Source organism: Dendrobium catenatum, unplaced genomic scaffold, assembly GCF_001605985.2.
Source record: "Dendrobium catenatum unplaced genomic scaffold, ASM160598v2 fragScaff_scaffold_1056, whole genome shotgun sequence".
Taxonomy (NCBI): domain Eukaryota; kingdom Viridiplantae; phylum Streptophyta; class Magnoliopsida; order Asparagales; family Orchidaceae; genus Dendrobium; species Dendrobium catenatum.
Genome location: NW_021319518.1, coordinates 9,343,897 through 9,364,694, shown reverse-complemented (window position 1 = coordinate 9,364,694; position 20,798 = coordinate 9,343,897). Strand labels below are relative to the sequence as shown.

Genomic DNA, 20,798 nt, shown 5'->3' with positions numbered 1-20,798 from the left:
TATGCACTTATGGCAAAGGTAGTGAAGCCATGTAATGATGACCAAATCCTTTATAGTTGTGTTAACTGTCAAGGATGATTTTAGACCAATGATTAGGAGGGATGAGACAAGATTCAAAATGAACATATTCGTGAAAAGGTTGGAGTAGCTCAAGTGACAAATAAGATTAGAGATAATCGCCTTAGATGGTTTGGATAAGTAAAACGGCGGCCTTCCGATGACCCTGATAGGATAATAGATATATTAGATTTGGCCTATGTTAAGAAAGGTAGAGGTAGGCCTAAAAAGACTTTGTTAGAAATTATTAAAAATGACCTTTCTTTATTAGATTTAAATGAGAATTTGATTCTTAACAGGACACAATAGAGAAAAAAAATTTATGTAGTCGACCCCACGTAGTGGGATAAAAGCTTGATGTTACTGTTATTGTTAATTATGAGGGATGAAATGGACTCAATACACTAATAAAAAGCCCACTAGACTTCAGCCGGATTCCAGAAATGTGCTTGAGGTGGGCATCGTAGGGCTTAGTAAAACAAAGTTGGTTTATAAGTGCAGTTAAGAACTTTAATTGAAATAAAAAAGTTTAGATTAAACAAAAGCAAAAAGGTCTAAAGTTTAAAATAAAATCTGAAAACAAACAAACAACGTTTATTTTCTTTATGAAAGCAGTATCTATCCCTAGCAATCTCAATCATAATATCGCCTGAAAGAATAAATCTTGCTCATATATAAACAACACTTATTAACAGGTAAACCTATTACTTATTATAACGGATAACATAAACAGTTTCTAGCAGGTAAACTAGATAACATAGAATACTAATTAACAGGTAAGCTAATTACTGATTAACTTGATAACATAAAACACTTATTTAATAGGTAAACTAATTACGGATTATAATTGATAAGCAAACTTTCATTATGCAATATGATGAATACAACCTAAATCATTGCATATGAACTTCTGAAATTTCCGTCCATTAATCATCTACCAAATTTCAACCATTCCATTGGTTTTACATGCTTTTTGCCTTCCTTGGTCTAATGCATAAAGAAAAAATTAATGGTCAAAGACGAGGATGTTACTAACCCTAATAAGAATAAATGTAGTGGGCTTTGTCCCCCATTTCCTTTAAAAAAAAATCCTCAAAGAACAAATGAAATAACAAACCTTTAAAATCAATCAAATAGCGCCTAGACACTAGAAAAAATAAAGTTTAACAAAATTTCAGAAATTATCATGAAAGAAATATTATAAAAAGGTTACAAAAACATGAATTTACAAGGAAAAAAAAAGATTCACTTTACGTGAACATCAGACAATAAACTTTTATTCTTTCTTTTCTAACGAAAGGAATTAACAAGCACTCATAAAGATTGATAATGGAAATACAACCAGAAGATATAACAAGTATAATGGAAGATTTTATATTATTCATCCAAACTATGTTATAAAGACATGAAAGCTCAAGGTTGTAACAATTATAAAATAGAAACATTAACCACACTTGATAATGCTTTCATACTATTTTGTTGATCAAAAAATGCATAAATCACACTTTGAACTTGCGCCAGAATGATTAGCGAAATCAGTCCACGTGCAGCTCTTCATAGTTTCATAAGCATAGACAACAAAATGGCGTAAACAGGAAATGATCTACCTACGGTAGTAAATTCTATATTTATCAACCCTAAAGCATGGAATATCTGAAAGAGAATTTAAACTTTGGCCCAAAAAAGATTTTAACTTTTAACATTGTTTTGATACGTAATTTCAGAATGAATGTCATCAGGTTTCTAAAATAAAAGTCAATCAAAACCTTTTGAGTACAAGGGAGAAAATGAAACAGTTGAAATAGATCTAGAAATATTGGGAAGAGATATGAGAAACATCCAGACATACTTCTAAAAAGGTGATTCTCCAAACTACCACGAGGCATATACTCATATACCAACAGCCTTTGATCATCTTCAATACAATAACCAACCAACTTAACCAAATTAGGATGAAGAAGTTCACCAAGAAAATTTACTTCAGCCTGCAAAACCAAAAGAAATTATCACGTAAATGTATTTTGCATGTGAATGAAAATAGCAAAATGGAAAAAGTGAATAAGAATAAAACAGTATTTGGAAACTAAGATGAAAACCTACCAACCACTCCTTGTGCCCTTGGTGCCCATCATGATTCAGTGTCTTCACAGCAACGGTGAGACCTGTACCAGGTTTAACAGGAGCAGTTCCATTCTCCTCAATCCAACCTTTAAAGACACAACCAAAGCCTCCTTCTCCAAGAAGGCTTTCTGGTCTGAAGTTTCTTGTGGCACATTTAAGTTCGTTGAAAGTAAACTTCCTCAACTGTGATGCAATTTTAAGGTCCTCTCCAACTCTGGAAGTAAATGAACTACTCTCCCCATTGCTGGTTGTGGTAGACCCAGAGACTATAGGAACAACAGGTTGACCACTACTGCCATCATTTGTTGATTTACTCTCTAGTTGCCCAAGCAAAATGTAGCACCAGTAAGATAAATGAATTTTCACATTAACAGAATACAACTTCAGGGATAACTCTCGGGAATAAATGTGTTAAAAATTTGATAACATGAAGACAAATGGAAGCGCATGCAAATGCAAACACATAATTCAATTTTCAAAAGTAATAGATGGGAACAAACCATTGAAAACTGCCTTTATGAAAAACAATGAAGTTTTCTAACACTTGAAGAAATTGAATTACATATCTTATAAAAATAAATTCTCAAATGAATTGTTAGATCCAAATATGTCCTTAGATAACACCCAATCTCACTACAAGGCCTACTCTATGATGTCCGGAGAACCTATGAGTGAATGGACAGAGGAGAGGGAAATGGAAAAGAACAAGATAACTAGACAACTACAGAGAATATGTATAGAACTCAAGAAAGTTGTGAATCTCAAACTACTATAAAATCCACCAAAATCAATCAGAAACTCCAGCAAAAAATCCCAATTTTTCCTCATCACCCCTTATTTATGGGATTCTAAAAGTTCAAAAAAAGGCTACACAAAAAATGTAAAAATACAATACTACATGGAATATCCGTATAACATGTGTCATCTTCTGACTGGTTGATGGAAGGCGAGGCTAGAAGGCTTTGACAAATTGTCTTCGGGTGAGTTCAATAGTGTTGAGTAGGCGAGTAAATTTGGGCGAGTCTTGGGCAAGTGCAAGGATGAGCGGATTTGTGACTAGCAAGCTTGTTGATGTTGCCAATGAATTGTGTGAGAGATCTTGAATCGCTTGAAAGGAGAGAGGCAAGTAAGATGTCAGCTTGGGAAGGGATAGGCTTCAAGCTAGGCGGTTGCGGCGAAACAAACTAAAAGTCCAGTGAACAGGAATTTTCCTATAGCTGAGCTTGGTGAGATCGTACTGTACAATACCAATCGTACTATGCAATGCCGATCGCACCGTACGATTGATCAAGTTCTATATATTGGAGAGAGATTTTCACTCTAAATCACACACAATCTTTCTCAAAATCATATTCTTAAGCATTCCCAATGGCCGGCATGAGGGCTCGAATCCATCCTGAGAGTTCTTTTCGTCCCCAGTTTGATAATAAATTCAATCAGCTGAAGGTGAAGCTGCTTATCATCATTATAGAGCCGCCCAAATCACATTGTCTAATATCCTAAACCGGGCCATTCTCCAGTAAAAATATCCCATCAGGATTTTTATAAGATTTCATATTTCTACAACTGGTATAAAACCTCTAATATTTGCACAATATAAGACTATGATTGGACTCAGATCAGTCTCACTCTCAGAAACACACCCATAAGCCAACACTTATCCTTATTCAACACTATAGTCCAAAATGTCCGTGTCATCAAGCATGTCCTTATAAATTTAATTCTTCCTAAAGCAAGATATAGAGTCAATATTACACCTTTATTGTTTATTTGTCACTTATTTGTGTATGACTGACACTAACATGATTTAATTCTTCCTAAAACTAGAGATAAAGTGTTCTCACACTATTTTCGATTTTAATATCTTTAGTATATTAAATGGTATAGTTTGATAATTGTAACACCTTGGAAGGATTTTCATTTATCCGGTCACAACTTTTTGATAATATACGATTTGAGTTTTGGAAAATCTATATGTCCACATTTTAAAAAATAATTATTTTCGAATGTGGCACATGATACAATCTGTATATACTTTATTGCTTCACATTTTGAATTGAGTTAAAGTAGAAATTTCTTTACTAAATGGTTTTTAGAAGACCTTGAGCTTGCACAACTTAAAGCTACATATTTGAATTTCTTCGTTTGTGTATTTGAAATCTAAAGATTACATGTGTATTTCTACTTGCGCTAGTGGTAAGGAAATTTGGGACAAACTTTACATTATCTACAAAGGCACTAACAAAGTCAAACAGTTATGCTTGAATTTACTTTTACATGGGTATGAACTCTTTTACATGAAACCTAGTGAATCGATTCCAAATATTTATACAAAGTTTACTAAAACCATCACATCTTTGCATGCCTTGGTTAGAGAGATTTCAAGTTCTGGGAAATTTAATAATATCTTATGTTTTTCTACCTAAATCATTGGATGTGAAAGTAATTATTATATTTGAATCTAAAGATTTAAATGTTTACTCTATTAATAATCTTCTAGGCTCTCTAATTGCCTACGAGCAAAACGTGAGCAAAAGACATATAGATACAGTTGAACGAAAAAAGGAGTGAACAATAACACTAAAGGCTAACAACACAGACATTAGCAATGACATCATACTAATGACGAAACAATTTAAGAGCTTCCTAAAACGCAAACACAAGTGCCACTTTGACAAACACAAAGATAAAATTGTAAAATCTAATAAATTTTCTACATATGTGATTTGTTTCGAGTGCAGAAAGCCAAGACATGTTAGATATGACTGGCCGAACATCAACAGCCACCCAACTACAGATACGGGTGAGGCAAAAACAAGTACAAAGAAGGGAAAACAAACTTTTAAAAAGCCTTTGACGAACTCAGAATCGAAATCATAAAAACTAAACCAAAAGAGGAGGTAACAAACATATGTTTGATGACTAAAGCTAACGTTTTTAGCTCCGATCATATTGCACTAGACAAGTAGTTTGAATCATTAAATGAAAAGCATAGTGCATTAAAGAAGAGAATATTCATTAAATAAAAGGCATATTGAACTACATGAAAAGCATGAAGCCTTGAATAAAAAGATCATATTAAGCTAGAGGTAGCAATTAAAAAACTACAAGAGCCAACATTAGAAATAGACAACAATGAGCATGCATTAAGTGGAAATAGGCATGCACAAGAGTGCAATTAACACTTAATTAAAAAGATCATTGCATTTAAACAAAATGCATTGTGACCTACACACAGTAAAGCCACATAATAAAACACAGCATACATCATGATCTCATAAAAATAGATATAATCCCATATTTAGATTAGTTAATCCATTTCCAGGGATTAAGTGTTATTCTTATGACATACTAAGACACATTGCATGCAATTGCACACTCCGAACACAGTAGAACACATTATTTGGAGGCCCAAAGTATCACTAGCACAGCATAGCATTCATATATTTCAGCATAAGGTGGAAAACGAATCCACTTGGTTTCTCAAAATTAACATATGTTAATATTGCAAGTATGCTCTTATAAGAGGTTCAGTGAGAGCATGGGGTATTGAGAAAGAAAATGTTCAATTTCAAAGAATCATTACATGTTATAACTAATGTTTGTGTTTCTATATTTTGTAGCTTATTAATTTGTATTCATCTCATTTTGTTAACATGTTTATTTGTTTTAGTTTTTTGCTTGCATACATATATGTTTCATAGTTCATTTTTGGTTTATTTACTATTTTATTGTGTTTTGATGAGTTGTGTTTCTATTTAGTTTGTGTATTTGTGTTTGTGTTGTTTTGATTGCATGATTTTGATTATGAAGGGAAGTACCAAACCCCAAGACACCTGCATTTGTGGCACTAGCACCAACCTACTAGCCACCAACTCCTAACTCATGGATTAAACAATTTAATCGCTTAGAGCTACGCTTGGAGAGACACATTCAGGAGTCTATTACACACTAGAAGCAGATGCAACAATAGCATGAGGCAATCGTGCATGGTTCACAGATTAATTTGCTTCCTTATACCACTACATTCAACTATCACCGCCACCATCGGATCAGGGCCCGTTTGATAAGTAATGTGTTGTTTGTACTATGATGGTTGTACTATGTTTTGATTGTCTTTTATGTTTTAGTAATTTATTCTTCCTTTACTATAGTCTATTTGTAGTTCCTCTTTTTAATGATGAAAAAAGGGGGAATAGATAGTGACGTTGGTTGTACAAGTTGTTTCAATTAGTGCCAATTTTTACTTTGCAACTTCTATTTTCAGTGTATGTTTATTGTGTTAAAATATATAAAACAAAATAAAAATAAAAATTATAATGATTAAAAATTAAGATTTCCCACATTTTTAAAAATGAAGCACTTAGTGAGGAGGAAAACTTAGCAGAAACTAAAATTAAACTTTGAAAGTTTAATTTTGAACCAACTATGTTTGTCAACATCAAAGAGAGAGATTGTTGTAATCCGAGAGTCCAATATCATGTTTAAATGATTACAAACATTATTAGATGCATTATTTACTAATTTTTGCATTACATTTTATATATTTATTTTGTGTGCTACTAACCATTTAAGGTGGATCATACACCAAGCAAAGACTGAATAATTGGCTCAAAACAATGTAGCATCAAGGTAAAAGTCAATCTATATGTTACAAAGTATATCTTTTATTTTTTAAATCTATTTCTTTATTAGGTATATGTTGGCTTAATAACCGTGCACATGCATACAATGGGGAATAAAAAAGAGTGTTTTAATTTTCTGTTAATCGTATTGTATATTTAAGATCATATTGTACGATCTATTCAAACAAAAAAATTAAAATATTTAATTAAGTGAGACTAGTTAAAATTAATATATAACTAATCGAACTGTATGCTATACACATCTTACAGGACGATTAGATATATTAAGAAACCCCACCGTCGAATCCTGATTACTTAAAAAAGAAAATTTTAAAATTTTAAAATTGAACTGATCGAATTGTATAAACATCTTCGTATTGTACAAAGTTTAATTATAATTGCCTAATTGAAGTATGAGGATTTAGAAATTGAATCGAATTTGAATTAATTGCATATCGTATTGTACGCTATAAATACGTACTATTTGATCCTCCCAATAGCTATTTGGACGAACTTTGGTTCATCTTGCATGATCTGACATTCGATTTGAAATAAACATATTGGACTATTTCTAATCGTACACGACGATTTTTAATGGCATTGAACTAATCGTACTGGATGATAAGGAAACCTAAATTGAAATTTAGGGTTTTTGAAAGCCCTCCTTATAAACTCTTTCTTTCTTAAGGACAAAGCTTTTGGCAGTCAAGTGATATTTTTTTTAGTGAGAGAGCTTGCAGAGTCCACTTTACAAGAGAGAAAGGAGGTGAGGTTGAGAAAGGGAGGACCTTAAGGGAATTAAGATGTGTAAAGTGATTCACACAGTTGCTCTAGCTGGCCTGCACCTTGGGTCCTCCGGTTGTGTGTGGGAGATTAAACGATTGAGGCTGGTGATCCGACCGGTGAGCCGTTAGATCTCTTTGGTGTTTCTAGGCATCTTCATGTCGAGTATGGCTTGTACCTTATTAGGGTTGAATTTAATTCCATCAGGCATGAGAAGGAACCCTAGAATTTCTCCCGCTCATGCTCCAGAGGTACACTTTAGAGGATTGAGCCTCATGTTGTACTTTTTGAAAGTAAGAAAAGCCTTGCAGATCTTTAACGTGTAAGTCGGGAGATTTGGTTTGACAAAAATATCGTCCATGTAAACTTTAATGTTTTTACCTTTTTGCTCTTTAAAGATTTTATCCATCATTCTTTGGTAAGTCGCTTAGGCGTTTTTTTAATCCGAAAGGCATAACTTTGTAGCAATGCAAACTTTCTGTTGTGATGAATGCAATTTTCTCTCAATCGTCGGGGTGTATTTTAATATGGTTGTAACCTAAGAAAGTGTCTAAGAAACTCATGACGGAATAACCTACCGCAGAGTCAACTAGGGCCTTGATCCTTGAAAGAAGGTAGCCATCCTTGGGGCATGCTGAGTTCATATTAATGAAATCTATGCACATTCTCCATTTGCCGGTTAATTTTCGGACCATTACCATGTTAGAAATCCAGTCTGGGTATTGAACTTCTCTGATGAAACTTGCGGCAAGTAACTTTTTTTACTTTCTCTCGGATAAGCTAGGTGAGTAGAGCAACAGTTTTCCTGATCTTCTGCTTGATGGGGAAAGGGCCCCATTGGACGTTTAGCTGGTGACATGATTTCTTCATCGATGCCAAGCATTTCGGCAGCTGTCCAGGCGAACATTTTGAGGTTGTTGCAGAGAATTTGCATCAATTTAACTCCATGCTCTCTATTGAAAAGGTACTGATTATAAGAGATCTTCCGAGTATGTTTTTCATTGCAGTCACTTCTTTGACAGCTTCAATTGTTTCAAGACTATAGACCTCATTATGTGTCTAGTAGCAGAATTTCTTCAAAAGAATCAGCCATACCTATTGCTTGTAGGTAGCAGGCGCGTGATTGGGCTAGGTCGTCTTTTACAGTGACTTCTTTTCTTTTAGCCGAAAACTTAGATAGAGACATGGTATGTGGCATACCATGTCTCTGAAGGTATTTAGCATTGGCTTACCTAATATGGCGTTATAAGTAACAGGAGTGTCGATTATGACAAAATTTGCCATGGCGGTTTATTGATGGTATCGTCTGCCCTAAGTGATTGGTAGGGAGATTATTCACTTAGTTTCGTTGCGTTCCCTTAAGAATCCAATAAGGGGTCCTATAGTAAGGACGAGTTGAGAGGCGAGCATATTTATCTTATCGTAGATTAGCTTGAGAATTATATTTACTGAACTCCCTATGTCTATCAGAATATTGTGGATCAAGTACTTGGTGATAAGGGTTTTAACGACAATGGCTCGTTGTGGAGGTTACCTCTTCAAGCTGCTGACCGCTTATGGCGAATGGTTAGCGATAGCGAGGATATCTTAAATAAACTTTAAGAGACGCTCCTCCATTTCTTGCAACCCACGGTGAGTGTATATTCAGGGTTCATTGTATTCTTCAAGGCTTCAGGTTGCTCGATAGGTAACAATTTTCTTGCCTTCGGCATCTTCACACTCACAACACCTAAGAGGGTGTTGAATCTCGTTTTGTTTGATAGATGATATCAAGCAGTACTTATTACTACCTGTGAACTAAAGGCCTGTAAGGAGAATGTAATGAAGTTTGAGTATGAGAGAGGAAGAGGGAAGGTGAGCTCGAGAGAAGTATAAAATTAGACAATTTTTATTATCTAAGCTAGATATACAAAAGTAATGAAAGCCAAAGCTTTACACTATGAAGCTTGAGTGGAAAAGAAAAAATGATACAATATTCCATGGATCTGATAATGAATATGTGTGATCTCTCTCGTTTCCCTCCATATTGTCCTCAATTCTTGTGTATCTGTCGGAGGAAAGAGGCTTTTTTTTGTTGTCCCTCCCTTATTATAGGGTTCAAAAGGATGTAGTGATTATGTCCTGGATATGCAAGTTGTCACACCAGTCTTTTAATGAAAGTCGCGTGATGGTGCCAACTAGAATGACAATAAAGAAGGGCGAGTCGTGTAAGGTCAGATGATGATATGAGGTCGCCCCGCTGACATGAGGGGCGAGTAGCATATGGACATGGTCTTCGAGTTGACGTGAGAGATTTTTGAAGAGCTGATGTGTGTTGTTAGTTTTATGATGTACATGGGAGACTTGATTCTAGCTTAGATGGATAAAAATATCTAGCTGAGAGAGAAACTTTTGAGATCGCACTCGCCCGGTGGGGCGACGACTGCCTAGAGGATGTGGTCAGTGCTAGTCCATTGTGTTCCAGTGTTAAGCTCCTTCTAGCTCTTAAGTGAGTCCCTCAAAAATACTATTCCAAAAGAGGGGTGGTTCCTCCCGCTCGACTCAAGCACAATATGCAAGACAACTGCGAATAAGTAACTGCACAGGTAATCACGGATGTGCAGACACCATTAAATGTAAATGCCTTAATTTTCAAAAAAGGAGCATAAATTATTAATGAAATATTTTTAATGTTTCGTCAAATTAATTGATGCCAAAAAATGTGTTTTTTAGTCACTATTTTATTCACATATTTAAAAGAAAGGTTTAAACATTTGAGTACATGCATGATTATATGTATTCAAAAGAATGTAGGATAAACTGGCAAATAAAAGTAATAATAATTATGTTGATGAAAGACATAAGGCATTTTTTTTATATTTGATGTTGATAATAACCACTGGGAATGATAGTTTTATATTTGAAAAGCAAATAGAATTGAAAAAATTATTACAATATTTTGAATATATTGAGGGGTTGATTACTTGAACTTAAATATTACTTTGGATGTTCTTATCATCATGAAAATAAATATTTTTATTTAATAGTATTTTATATTAACATATATTTTTATTTACAACTATTTAATATTGTGTTCCATGTTTAAAATAGGATTGGAGATAGAATTATAGCTTTAAAGATTGTTGTTGAGATAAGATTGTTAATATTATAAGTGCTTATGCTCCTCAAGTAGGTTTGGATATGAGTTCTAAATTAAATTTTTGGAATGATTTAGAAGAATTAATACAAAAGATATACCTCTTGAATAAAGAGTTTTTATTGGAGGAGATTTAAATGGACATGTTGGTAGAGAGGTAGATGATTTTAAAAACATTCATGGTGGCCATTGATTTGAAACGACGAATGAAGGTGGCAAGACCATATTGGATTTTTGTTTAGCTTATGATTTTTCAATTGCTAATACCTTATTTAAGAAAAGGAATGAGCATTTCATCACTTATAAAAATGGATATATTACAACCCAGACTGACTATTTTCTTATTAGAAAATTAAATCGTTTAGATTGTAAAGATTGTAAAGTTATTCCGAGTGAAAATTTATAAACCTAACATTGATTATTAGTTTTGGACTTTAAGATAAAGGGGCATAAAATAAAAAATAAAGTAAAACAATTTTCTAGGATTAGATGGGGGCATTTAAAGAATATTAAAAAAAATATTTTTTTAGAATAAGATTTTAGATCTTAAGATTTTGTCTGTGCATGAGGATGCTAATGTTATGTGGGAAAACGTGTCTAGTGATATTAAGAATATTGAAAAGATGTCCTTGGAGTATCAAAGGAAAAAGCTCCTAATAGTAAAAATAGTTGATTGTGGAATCCAAATGTGTAAGAATAGATTAAAAATAAGAAGTTTTGTTATAAAAATTAGTTTTAATTTTAAAAATTTTGATAATTGGGAAATATATAAAGTGACTCGTAAGGATACTAAGAAAACAATATGCGATGCAAAGACATTAGCTTTTAGTGATTTATATAATATATTAGATATTAAAGAGGGAGAAAGATATATGTATAAGTTAGCCAAATAAAGAAATAGGAGTAGTAAGGATTTAGTTCAAGTGAAGTGTATTAAGGATGAAGATCAAAAAATACTTTTCTTAAAAGATGATATTCAACAAATGTGTGTGAGATATTTTGCTAAACTTTTTAATAAAGATTGTGAAAATAAGATTGACTATAGTAACCTTAGCACCCTAAATAAAAATAAAGATTTCTGTTTTTATCGGCGTATTAGTAAAACTGAAGTTAGAGAGGCTTTAAAGAAAATGAAGGGTGGAAAAGCTGTTGGACCTGATGATATTCCAATAGAGGTGTGGAAATGCTTAGGAGATGAAGGAATTTCATGGCTTACTAAACTTTTTAATACTATTTTGAACACTAAAAATAAGTTAGATGAGTGGAGAATAAGTGTGTTAATTCTTATTTTTAAGAATAAAAGTGATGCACAAGATTGTGCGAATTATATAAGCATTAAGTTAATGTGTCATACTTTAAAACTATGGGAGCAAGTTATGGAGCATAGGTTGCGGCGTGATATTGATGCTTCTCAAAATCACTTTGGATTCATGTCGGGTAGGTCGACTATGGAAGCCATACATTTATTTAGAGGTTTGATGGAGAAATATAGAGAAAATAAGGAGGATCTACATATGATATTTATTGATTTAGAAAAAGCATATGATAAAGTTCCAAGAGAAGTGCTATGGAGAGTTCTTGAAAAGAAAGGAGTCAATAATTCTTATATTCAAATCATTAAAGATATGTATGCAGGAGCTATTACTTGTGTTCAAACACAAGGTGGTTTGACCAAGTATTTTCCTATTTTGGTTGGGTTACATCAAGGAGCAGCCTTAAGCCCATATCTTTTTGCTTTAGTCATGGATGTTCTCACTAGACATTTGCAAGAGGATGTACCTTGGTGTATGCTTTTTGCTGATGATATTCTTCTTGTTGATAAGACTAGAGAGGGAGTTGAAGGTAAACTTGAATTATGGAGGTCAACCTTAGAGTCTAAAGGTTTTCGCTTGAGTTGATCTAAAACGGAATATATGGAGTGTAATTTTAGTAGTAATAGACCTAGTGAGGGGATTGTGACTTTGGGCAATCAAGTCATTAATAAGAGTACACATTTTAGATATCTTGGTTCTATTGTTCATAGTGATGGTGAAATAGATGGGGATATTATTAGCAGAATTCAAGTTGGATGGTTGAAGTGGAGGAATGCATCGGGCTTGTTATGTGATAGAAATGTACCCCTCAAACTTAAGGAAAAATTCTATAAGATGGTAGTGAGGCCTACAATGCTTTATGGTGCCGAATGTTGGCCATTAAAAGAGAAGCATAATACTAAGTTACGTGTGGCAGAGATGAGGATGCTCAGGTGATGAGTGGCTTTACCCTTAGAGATAGGATACGAAATGAGCATATACGTGAAAAGGTTGGAGTAGCTCCAGTAGAAGATAAGATTAGAGAGAGTCACCTTAGATGGTTTGGTCACATAAAACGGCGGCCTTCTGATGACCCGGTTAGTAGAGTAGAGGTATTAGATTTGACTTATGTTAAGAAAGGTAGGGGTAGACCTAAAAAGACTTGGTTAGAAAATATTAGGAATGACCTTTCTTTATTAGATTTAAACGAGAATTTGACTTTTAATGGGACACAATGGAGAAAAAAGATTCATGTAGTCGACCCCACGTAGTGGGATAAAGGCTTGATGTTGTTGTTGTTATTGTTGTGTTCCATGTTTAAAATGGCATGTAACATGTTGTGCACTATGTGTTATGATTCTACAGCAACCTTTGCACAATAGGGCACCATTCGTAGTTGATAAGTATGACTATAAAGAAAGAAAATCTCAAAAGATTAAGGTATTTTTGTCTCATATCATATGATATGATACTCCTGAGTCTACTACCCAAGCAATAGTTTCTTCTTATTTGTTATGAGGACATTAAAAAATTTACCTATTTGAGCAATAAAACTTACTCCAATGATATTCCAAAATAAGTTTTTATTGGAAGAATAATGGTTGTTTTTGCGTTAGTGGTCCAAATGACCTAAACAAGAAGGAAATGAAGGATCCTTCATATGTATTTCCCCAACTCTTGTTGGACGAAGACTGGCTTCAATTGTTAGTGAATGGCCCGTAAGCATAGAGGAGAGACTCCAAATTGAAAGGCTCGTTAGCCTCACAATGAGTAGAACTTTAATGGCTCTGATACAATCATGAAAATTAGAATGAGACTACCCTCAATAATAGATCAAAATCATTTATGTGATCAACCTTATAATTTGGTAATCAAATTTGATAAGTTATAACAAATATTATGACATTGATCAAATATGCTGAATAAATGGACAGCTTACAATACATCTCACCAACAATTTTAATACTACTCAAAACCATGCTTACTTGACTTTCCACGATCGCATCACCGCATGTTTGCTGGATAACCAAAGAAAGTAAAATTTCATGAAATTTTGCATCCTATAACTTCTCATGTTTTAGATTAAGAACATCTTGGCTTACCAATTGAATTTAAAATAATATAAGCTCTAGTACTACAAAGATACAATAGAATTCAATACATAGACGACTAGCATATGGAATAGATAGGGGCATAAGGAATTTCATATAAGTGTATTCCTCATCTAAAAGAATAAATAAATAAATAAGCACCCACATGCATAAGAGTAAAAATATAAAACCAAATATAAACATCATATTTATGGAGATGTAACCCTCAAAATACAAACAAAACAAACCTGCGCACTTATCAAAATTACATAACAAGTTCAAGATAGCTCAAAAAACATTAGCCCAAAATAATATATACGACCAATAAGAACATCTTATCGCCAAAGAATTCTTTGCAAAAAATTTAAAACAAATGCCATTTCATGCATATATTATTGTACCTTTTTTAAAACATAAATAATAATAACATATCTAAGATGGTACCCTTTAGTGTATTATAGGACCTAAACTATATTGAATACAAATATGATACCCTCATAAAATTCTTTGGGCCCAATGTCCTCATTACGGGTGCAAACGAGTCGAGTCGAGCTCGAGTCAGGCCAAACTCGAGCTTCTCGCAAGCCAAATTTTGAGCTCAAAATCGAGCTCGAACTCAAGTCGAGCTCAAGCTTGGCTCGTACCAGTGAAAAGAGCTTGTTGAGCAACTCAAATCGGCGGTTTGAGCTCCGATTTAGCATCCACGGCCCGCCCCTGCCTTCCATGATTCAGCTTCATCCTTCCACATCCAAGCCTGTCTTCCACGTCTGAGCCCGCATTCTGATTCCTCTTTTCACGTCCAAACCCAAATCCGAGCCCACCCCGATTTTTTCTTCCATGTTCGAGCCCACCTTGCAATTATGCCTTCTGCTCCACAATTTTGTTGTTCCCATTCCACACTCAAGTCACTCGATGAGTAATCAAGATGATCGAACTCGAGCTCGAAATTATGCTTGGGCTCGAAACTCAATAAGCTTGAATCGCAAGCTCGTTAATGAGTCGAGCTCGGCTTGACTCGGTTGCATGCTTAGTCCTCACCGACCATCCAGACAAACTTTTATAATTGCAAAATAAGTTGTGTTCCATTCAAAAGCAATAAACACAAAATTGGGCATTCTACCTTTGAAACTAAGAAGCATGGTTTCTCTAATAAAGGAACCTTAGATCTACCATAAGAAACACATTTCATAGACTTTTCCCAACAAAATAAACGGCAAAAAAAAAATAGTTATCAAGTTGTCATAAATATATTTTAACTTTCTTCAACATTTGATGAGCATCAAAAGGGAGATGATATCTACAACACAAAAAATAGATCATTTTGATACAAAGAGCAGGAAAAAATATCATAGAGTACATAATATAATAATTTTCCATACAATTCCCACATAAAATTTACTAATTGCAAACAAAGTTATGTATTCAATTAAGAAGCAATAAGGAGAAAATTGTATGGTGCACTTCTGCAACTAGAAATATTTGTTTTTCTAAAGAAGCCAAGGAACATTAAGTCTAAGATAAAAAAATGATTTTGTCAACCTTTCCCAACAAAATGTATGAAACATAGAAAACCTTGCCATTAAGTTGTAAGAAGTATATATCAAAATGTATGACAACATATAACACAAAACAACTAGGTCATTTGGATAACAAATGCAGAATATCGAGGAACACAACATATAAAAATTCACCTTATAATATGGTGGAATACATAAGGATGTGGTTTATCAAGCTGATGTGCAAGCTGTACATGCATATGAATTATAACAAATATTATGCCATTGCTCAAATATGCTGAATAAATGGACAGCTTACAATACATCTCTCTCTCTCTCTCTCTCTCTCTCTCTCATATATATATATATATATATATATTCTTCATAAATACTTCATCAAGCAACTATGAAGTAAGGACAAAATAAGGGATGGTAATACAAAGATGCAATATAATTCAATACATAGATAACTAGCATATGGAACTGATAGGGGCCTAAGCCTCATCTACAGAAAAAAGAAAAATAAATAATCGCCCGCAAGCATAAGAGTAAAAATATAAATCCAAATGCAAACATCATTTTATGCAGATTTAACCCTTAAAATACAAGCAAAACAAATCTGTGAACTTATATAAATTACACAACAAGTGAAAGATAGCTCAGAAAACATTAGCACAAAATAATATATACAAATAGACCAATAAGTTCATTTATGCGCCAAAGAATTCTTTGCAAAAGATTCAAACAAATGCCATTTCATGCATATAAATACTGTATTTTTTTTAAACATAAATAATAATAAGGTATCTAAGATGGTACCCTTTAGTGTTTTATAGGAACCTAATCTATATTGGATGCAAATATGATACCCTCATAAAATTCTTTGGGCCCAATGTCCTCACCCCCCATCCAGACAAACTTTTCTAATTGCAAAATATGTTGCGTGTTCCATTCAAAAGCAATAAACAAAAAATTGGACATTCTACCTTTGAATCTGAGAAACATGTGTTTGCTTAATAAAGGAACCTTAAATCTAAAATAAAAACATATTTCATAAACTTTTCCCAACAAAATAAACGGCAACAAAAAAAATAGTTCTCACATTGTCAGAAATATATTTTAATTTTCATCAACATTTGATGAGCGTCAAAAGGGATATGATATCTATAACACAAAAAATAGATCATTTTGTGCAAAGAGCAGGAAAAAAATCAAAGAGAACATAATATAACAATTTTCCATACAATTCCATCACAAACTTTACTAATTGCAAACAAAGTTATGTATTCAATTAAGAAGCAATAAGGAGAAAATTGGATGGTGCGCCTCTGCAACTGGGAAACATTTGTTTTTCTAAAGAAGTCAAGGAACATTAGGTCTAAAATAAATAACTGATTTTGTCAACCTTTCCCAACAAAATGTATGACAACATAGAAAACCTTACTGATGAGTTGTAAGAAATATATATCTATTTTCTTAAACAAAATGTATGACGACATATAACACAAAACAATTAGGTCATTTAGATAACAAGTGCAGAAAACAGAAACGATGTCGAGGAACACATCATATAACAATTCTCCTTATAAAATGGTGGAATACATAAGGATGTAGTTTATCATGCTGATGTGAAAGGTGAACATGCATATGAATTGATAATTCTTTAAGGAGATAAAAGCTTTCCAAGGTTCAAGAAAAATTTGAATTCTCTTATCATTAGACCATGTCTTGGTCCTAAACATACCAAGAATAGCATATGTAAATAAAAAAGGAAGCGATAAAGGACCTACATTCTAGATAACATGTAAACTCATAGTGATGTGACACAATGTGACAAATTAAATTGTGGCATAAGATGCCAATCCAATAAAAAGTGGACCATAAACTAGAATCCAGAGCAAGAAGGAAGTTGAGAGGATTCAAGGACTCCTGACAATGAGCAAGATGAAGGCTCTTAAGTTAAATTTCTATTTTAATTGTGTGCTAATTTCTGTGAACAAATAAATATTTGTGATTTTGAATTTGTGGTTGCAATTATAATTCAAAAAATGTGAATTTCCAAATTTTGAAATTTGAACTATGAAAATTCAAAATTTAAAAATTCACAACTTCGAGTTTTTTTAATTTTGACGATATGTTTTTTTAATGTTCAAATGTTTATTTGAATAGAATAATTCATATAAGCATGGGCCCAAGCAATATTGGTCGACCAAAACAAAAAGGATGGGGTAGTTATTTTGGTAGTTACCTCACTCTCTTTCTCTCTACTACTCACTAGTGTGGTTTGCCCCCTCCTTTTCCATTTCTTTATGCAATTCAAATTAATTATTGTAAACATATTTATACTTGCTAAAATGAAGAATCAAAGGATAGTCGTTCTATTGAAAAAGTTGAATTTTCTTCCAAAGAAAGAGAAGGTTTGGTACCCGACCTCACCATTCAAGGAGTTTGATGATTCCTTCAAATATTGCCACTTTGATGAGTGATAATTACTCATATCTTATTAAGCCCTATCTATAGCTTGTTGTTGAACTCTTCTATATTAATCCCCTCACACTCTCATACCAACTACACATCCACTTCCCCACAAAAAAATCCACTCAAAAACTTATAAGGGCTCTCAGCCAATGCTAGGCTAAATCTAAACTAATTTGATTATACACCTCATTTGAGCCATCCAAACCCCTTGAAAATTTGTGAAGCATTCCAGAATTAAAGTAGACAAACTCCTCTTCCATTTCCAAGTGTTTCCAAGGCTTGGAGTTTCCATATTTTAAACCCCAAAATCCTAAATCTCTAGTTGGGAAATTCAGCAAGATTCCCTTCACCACTACTTATCCTACTTCCTTTGCATAGGAATTTAACACCACTGCTCTTAAACCATTCCAAAGGCTTCTACACCATCCCTAAAATATTTTTAAAAACTTCCAATCCCAAATCTATCACCACTCAATGGCCTAGCACTAAGCCACACCACATAGATTATGAAAACAACTGCTATCCTAACATAGAGTACAATTGCGAACTATTAACTATTTCTCTTTGCATTAAAATTTTACCATTAAATCAAACAACAATAAAACCAGTGAGATGAACAGAGAATACAGGATGGCAAGATTATCCAAACCAGTCAGACATACATCCCTCTTCCAGAATTACTATCACTTGCCCAATGACTGTAATATATACGAAAAGCGACAATTACAGGAATGGGCCACGGCACCTTACGATAAATTTCCGCTTGGTCCATGAAAATATTTTAAATACACCTCCCTAAACATATAAAAAGAGAAATATCGACAACAAAGAAACATGATAACAAAATATGATAATCTATTACAAAAAATTACCACAGGTAGTGATGGCGCTGCTAGTAGAAACATCCACTTTGGGTCTCAAGGAAATGCAAATCCCCCTCAACCGAAACCTTATCCAACACCCACTCTCCTCCTCATCCTTCCTCTTATTCTTCTTTGTCTTCCCCTTCTCCTTCCCAACATTCCCCCACCCCTCCACCTGAACCGCATCGGGACCCAATCCCATCTTCAAGAATCCAAGCTTCTGAAATCACATTACTTGGCAAACCCCAGATCTCTTCCACTCCTATCACGACATTGAAAATGAACACCCTTTCTCCTTCGCGCCCTAAGCAAGATTATTCTCCTTAGAAGCCTGCTTTCAAGCCGAAGCAGAAGCCGATGCTTTATCGGGAATCCACCGCGAAAGATCTTGTTGGAAAGCGATTCGTAGTCTTGGATCAGCAGAAACAAGCTTAGAACCCTAAAACCGAATCTTGGAATCCAAATGAACAGCCCGCCGGCCTGGAAGACGCCGAAACGGCAACAAGAGGGCGCCCGGAAGGGAAGCGAGAGCGACCATCGGAGAGCGCGGAAAGGCAGGAAGGATGCGGAGGGGAGGGGAGGGAGCCTCTCTTTTGTCTTTTTTTTTTTTTTTTTTTCTTTCCTTTTCAGTGGAAAATCAAGATGGAGAGAAACTAGGCGAGCAAGCAGCAATGAAGAACAGTGTTTTCATCAAAATGGGTGGCGGGCACAACGGGCAGGGCAGCGAAAATGCGGGCACAACGGGCAGGGCAGCGAAAATGCGGGCACATCGGGCAGGGCAGCGAAAATGGCCCAGGAAGGTCCGAATGTAGGGCTAGGCCTAGGTGCTTGCTGCAAGCATTTTATATAGGGCCTATGTCATTAGAATATTTTAAATTATAAAATATTTTAAATGTATGAATTTTAATAATTTTAAATTTTGTGAGACAAAATAGAATTTAAAATAAAATAAAATAAATATAGTGTAAATTATTCTAATTTATTTTTTAGGTAAACCAAATTCGTGTAATTTTGAGCAAGAATATTTTACATCATGAGCAAGCTTGTTTGATCACTACTGACCACTGTAGGCCAGCTCAACAAACCTCAAGCCACCACTGCCACCCACCAGCAACCCCTTCTGGCCACTTGTGCCCCACCATCATCATCCTCCAACCACCACTACCACCAGCACAAGCCACGACAGTCGCCACCTTTTGGGCATCACCGCAGCCAATAGTCTACCACCACCACTACTGGCACTGGACACCATCGTCGTCGCCGCCGCCGCCGTCAACTGCCAACAAACGTCATTTTAATTCTTTACATTATATTCATTTTACTTCAAACCAAAACAAAAAAAAAAATCATTCACCAAAATATACGTTACACTCATCCAAAGAGGCCTCTTACTTTTTAAAATTCTTTAATATGGAGTCGAATGACCCTCTTTCCATTTTAGGTTTTCCTCCGCTCCTCTTAAACCCCCATTCTCCCAAATCTTGTAACGCTAGATTAGATGCTTCTCCCTCTATGCTTAACTAGAAGTCCCTTCTAGCTTCTCGGAATACTTCTACGGTGGATTTTCCCCTTACCTATGTTATTTCTTTGGATCATGTATTTCATTTCTCGTTGGAACATATTGCCAAGGGAGTGAAGGAATGGAATCTTTTATTGGTGGGTTTTTTTATTGGAAAAAGGCCTTACTAATGGCCACAAATCTACTAAGTTTTATCTAATATAATTTGCTTTAAGTGCAGAAAATCAGGTTTCCTTCAAGCTGACTGCCCCAACCTGAAGACTCACTTGAATAAGGAGAATGGTGAAGAGAAGCCAAAGTATAAGAGGGGCAAGCATAAGACATAAAAAAGCTTTTTG

At 34.3% G+C, this 20,798-nt stretch overlaps 1 protein-coding gene across 1 annotated transcript in view; it reads right to left on the bottom strand.

The window, feature by feature from the left end:
* LOC110097064 (probable serine/threonine-protein kinase PIX7) overlaps positions 1-19,612 on the bottom strand; it is a 42,960-nt gene extending 23,348 nt beyond the window's left edge. The window contains exons 1-3 of the mRNA XM_020823288.2: positions 18,951-19,612; positions 2,158-2,495; positions 1,907-2,042 (exon numbers count right to left, since the gene is read on the bottom strand). Coding sequence (XP_020678947.1) covers positions 1,907-2,042; positions 2,158-2,495; positions 18,951-19,143 — 667 coding nt within the window. The 5' untranslated portion in view covers positions 19,144-19,612. The remainder of the gene's footprint in view (positions 1-1,906; positions 2,043-2,157; positions 2,496-18,950) is intronic.
* Between the last annotated feature and the right edge of the window lie 1,186 nt (positions 19,613-20,798).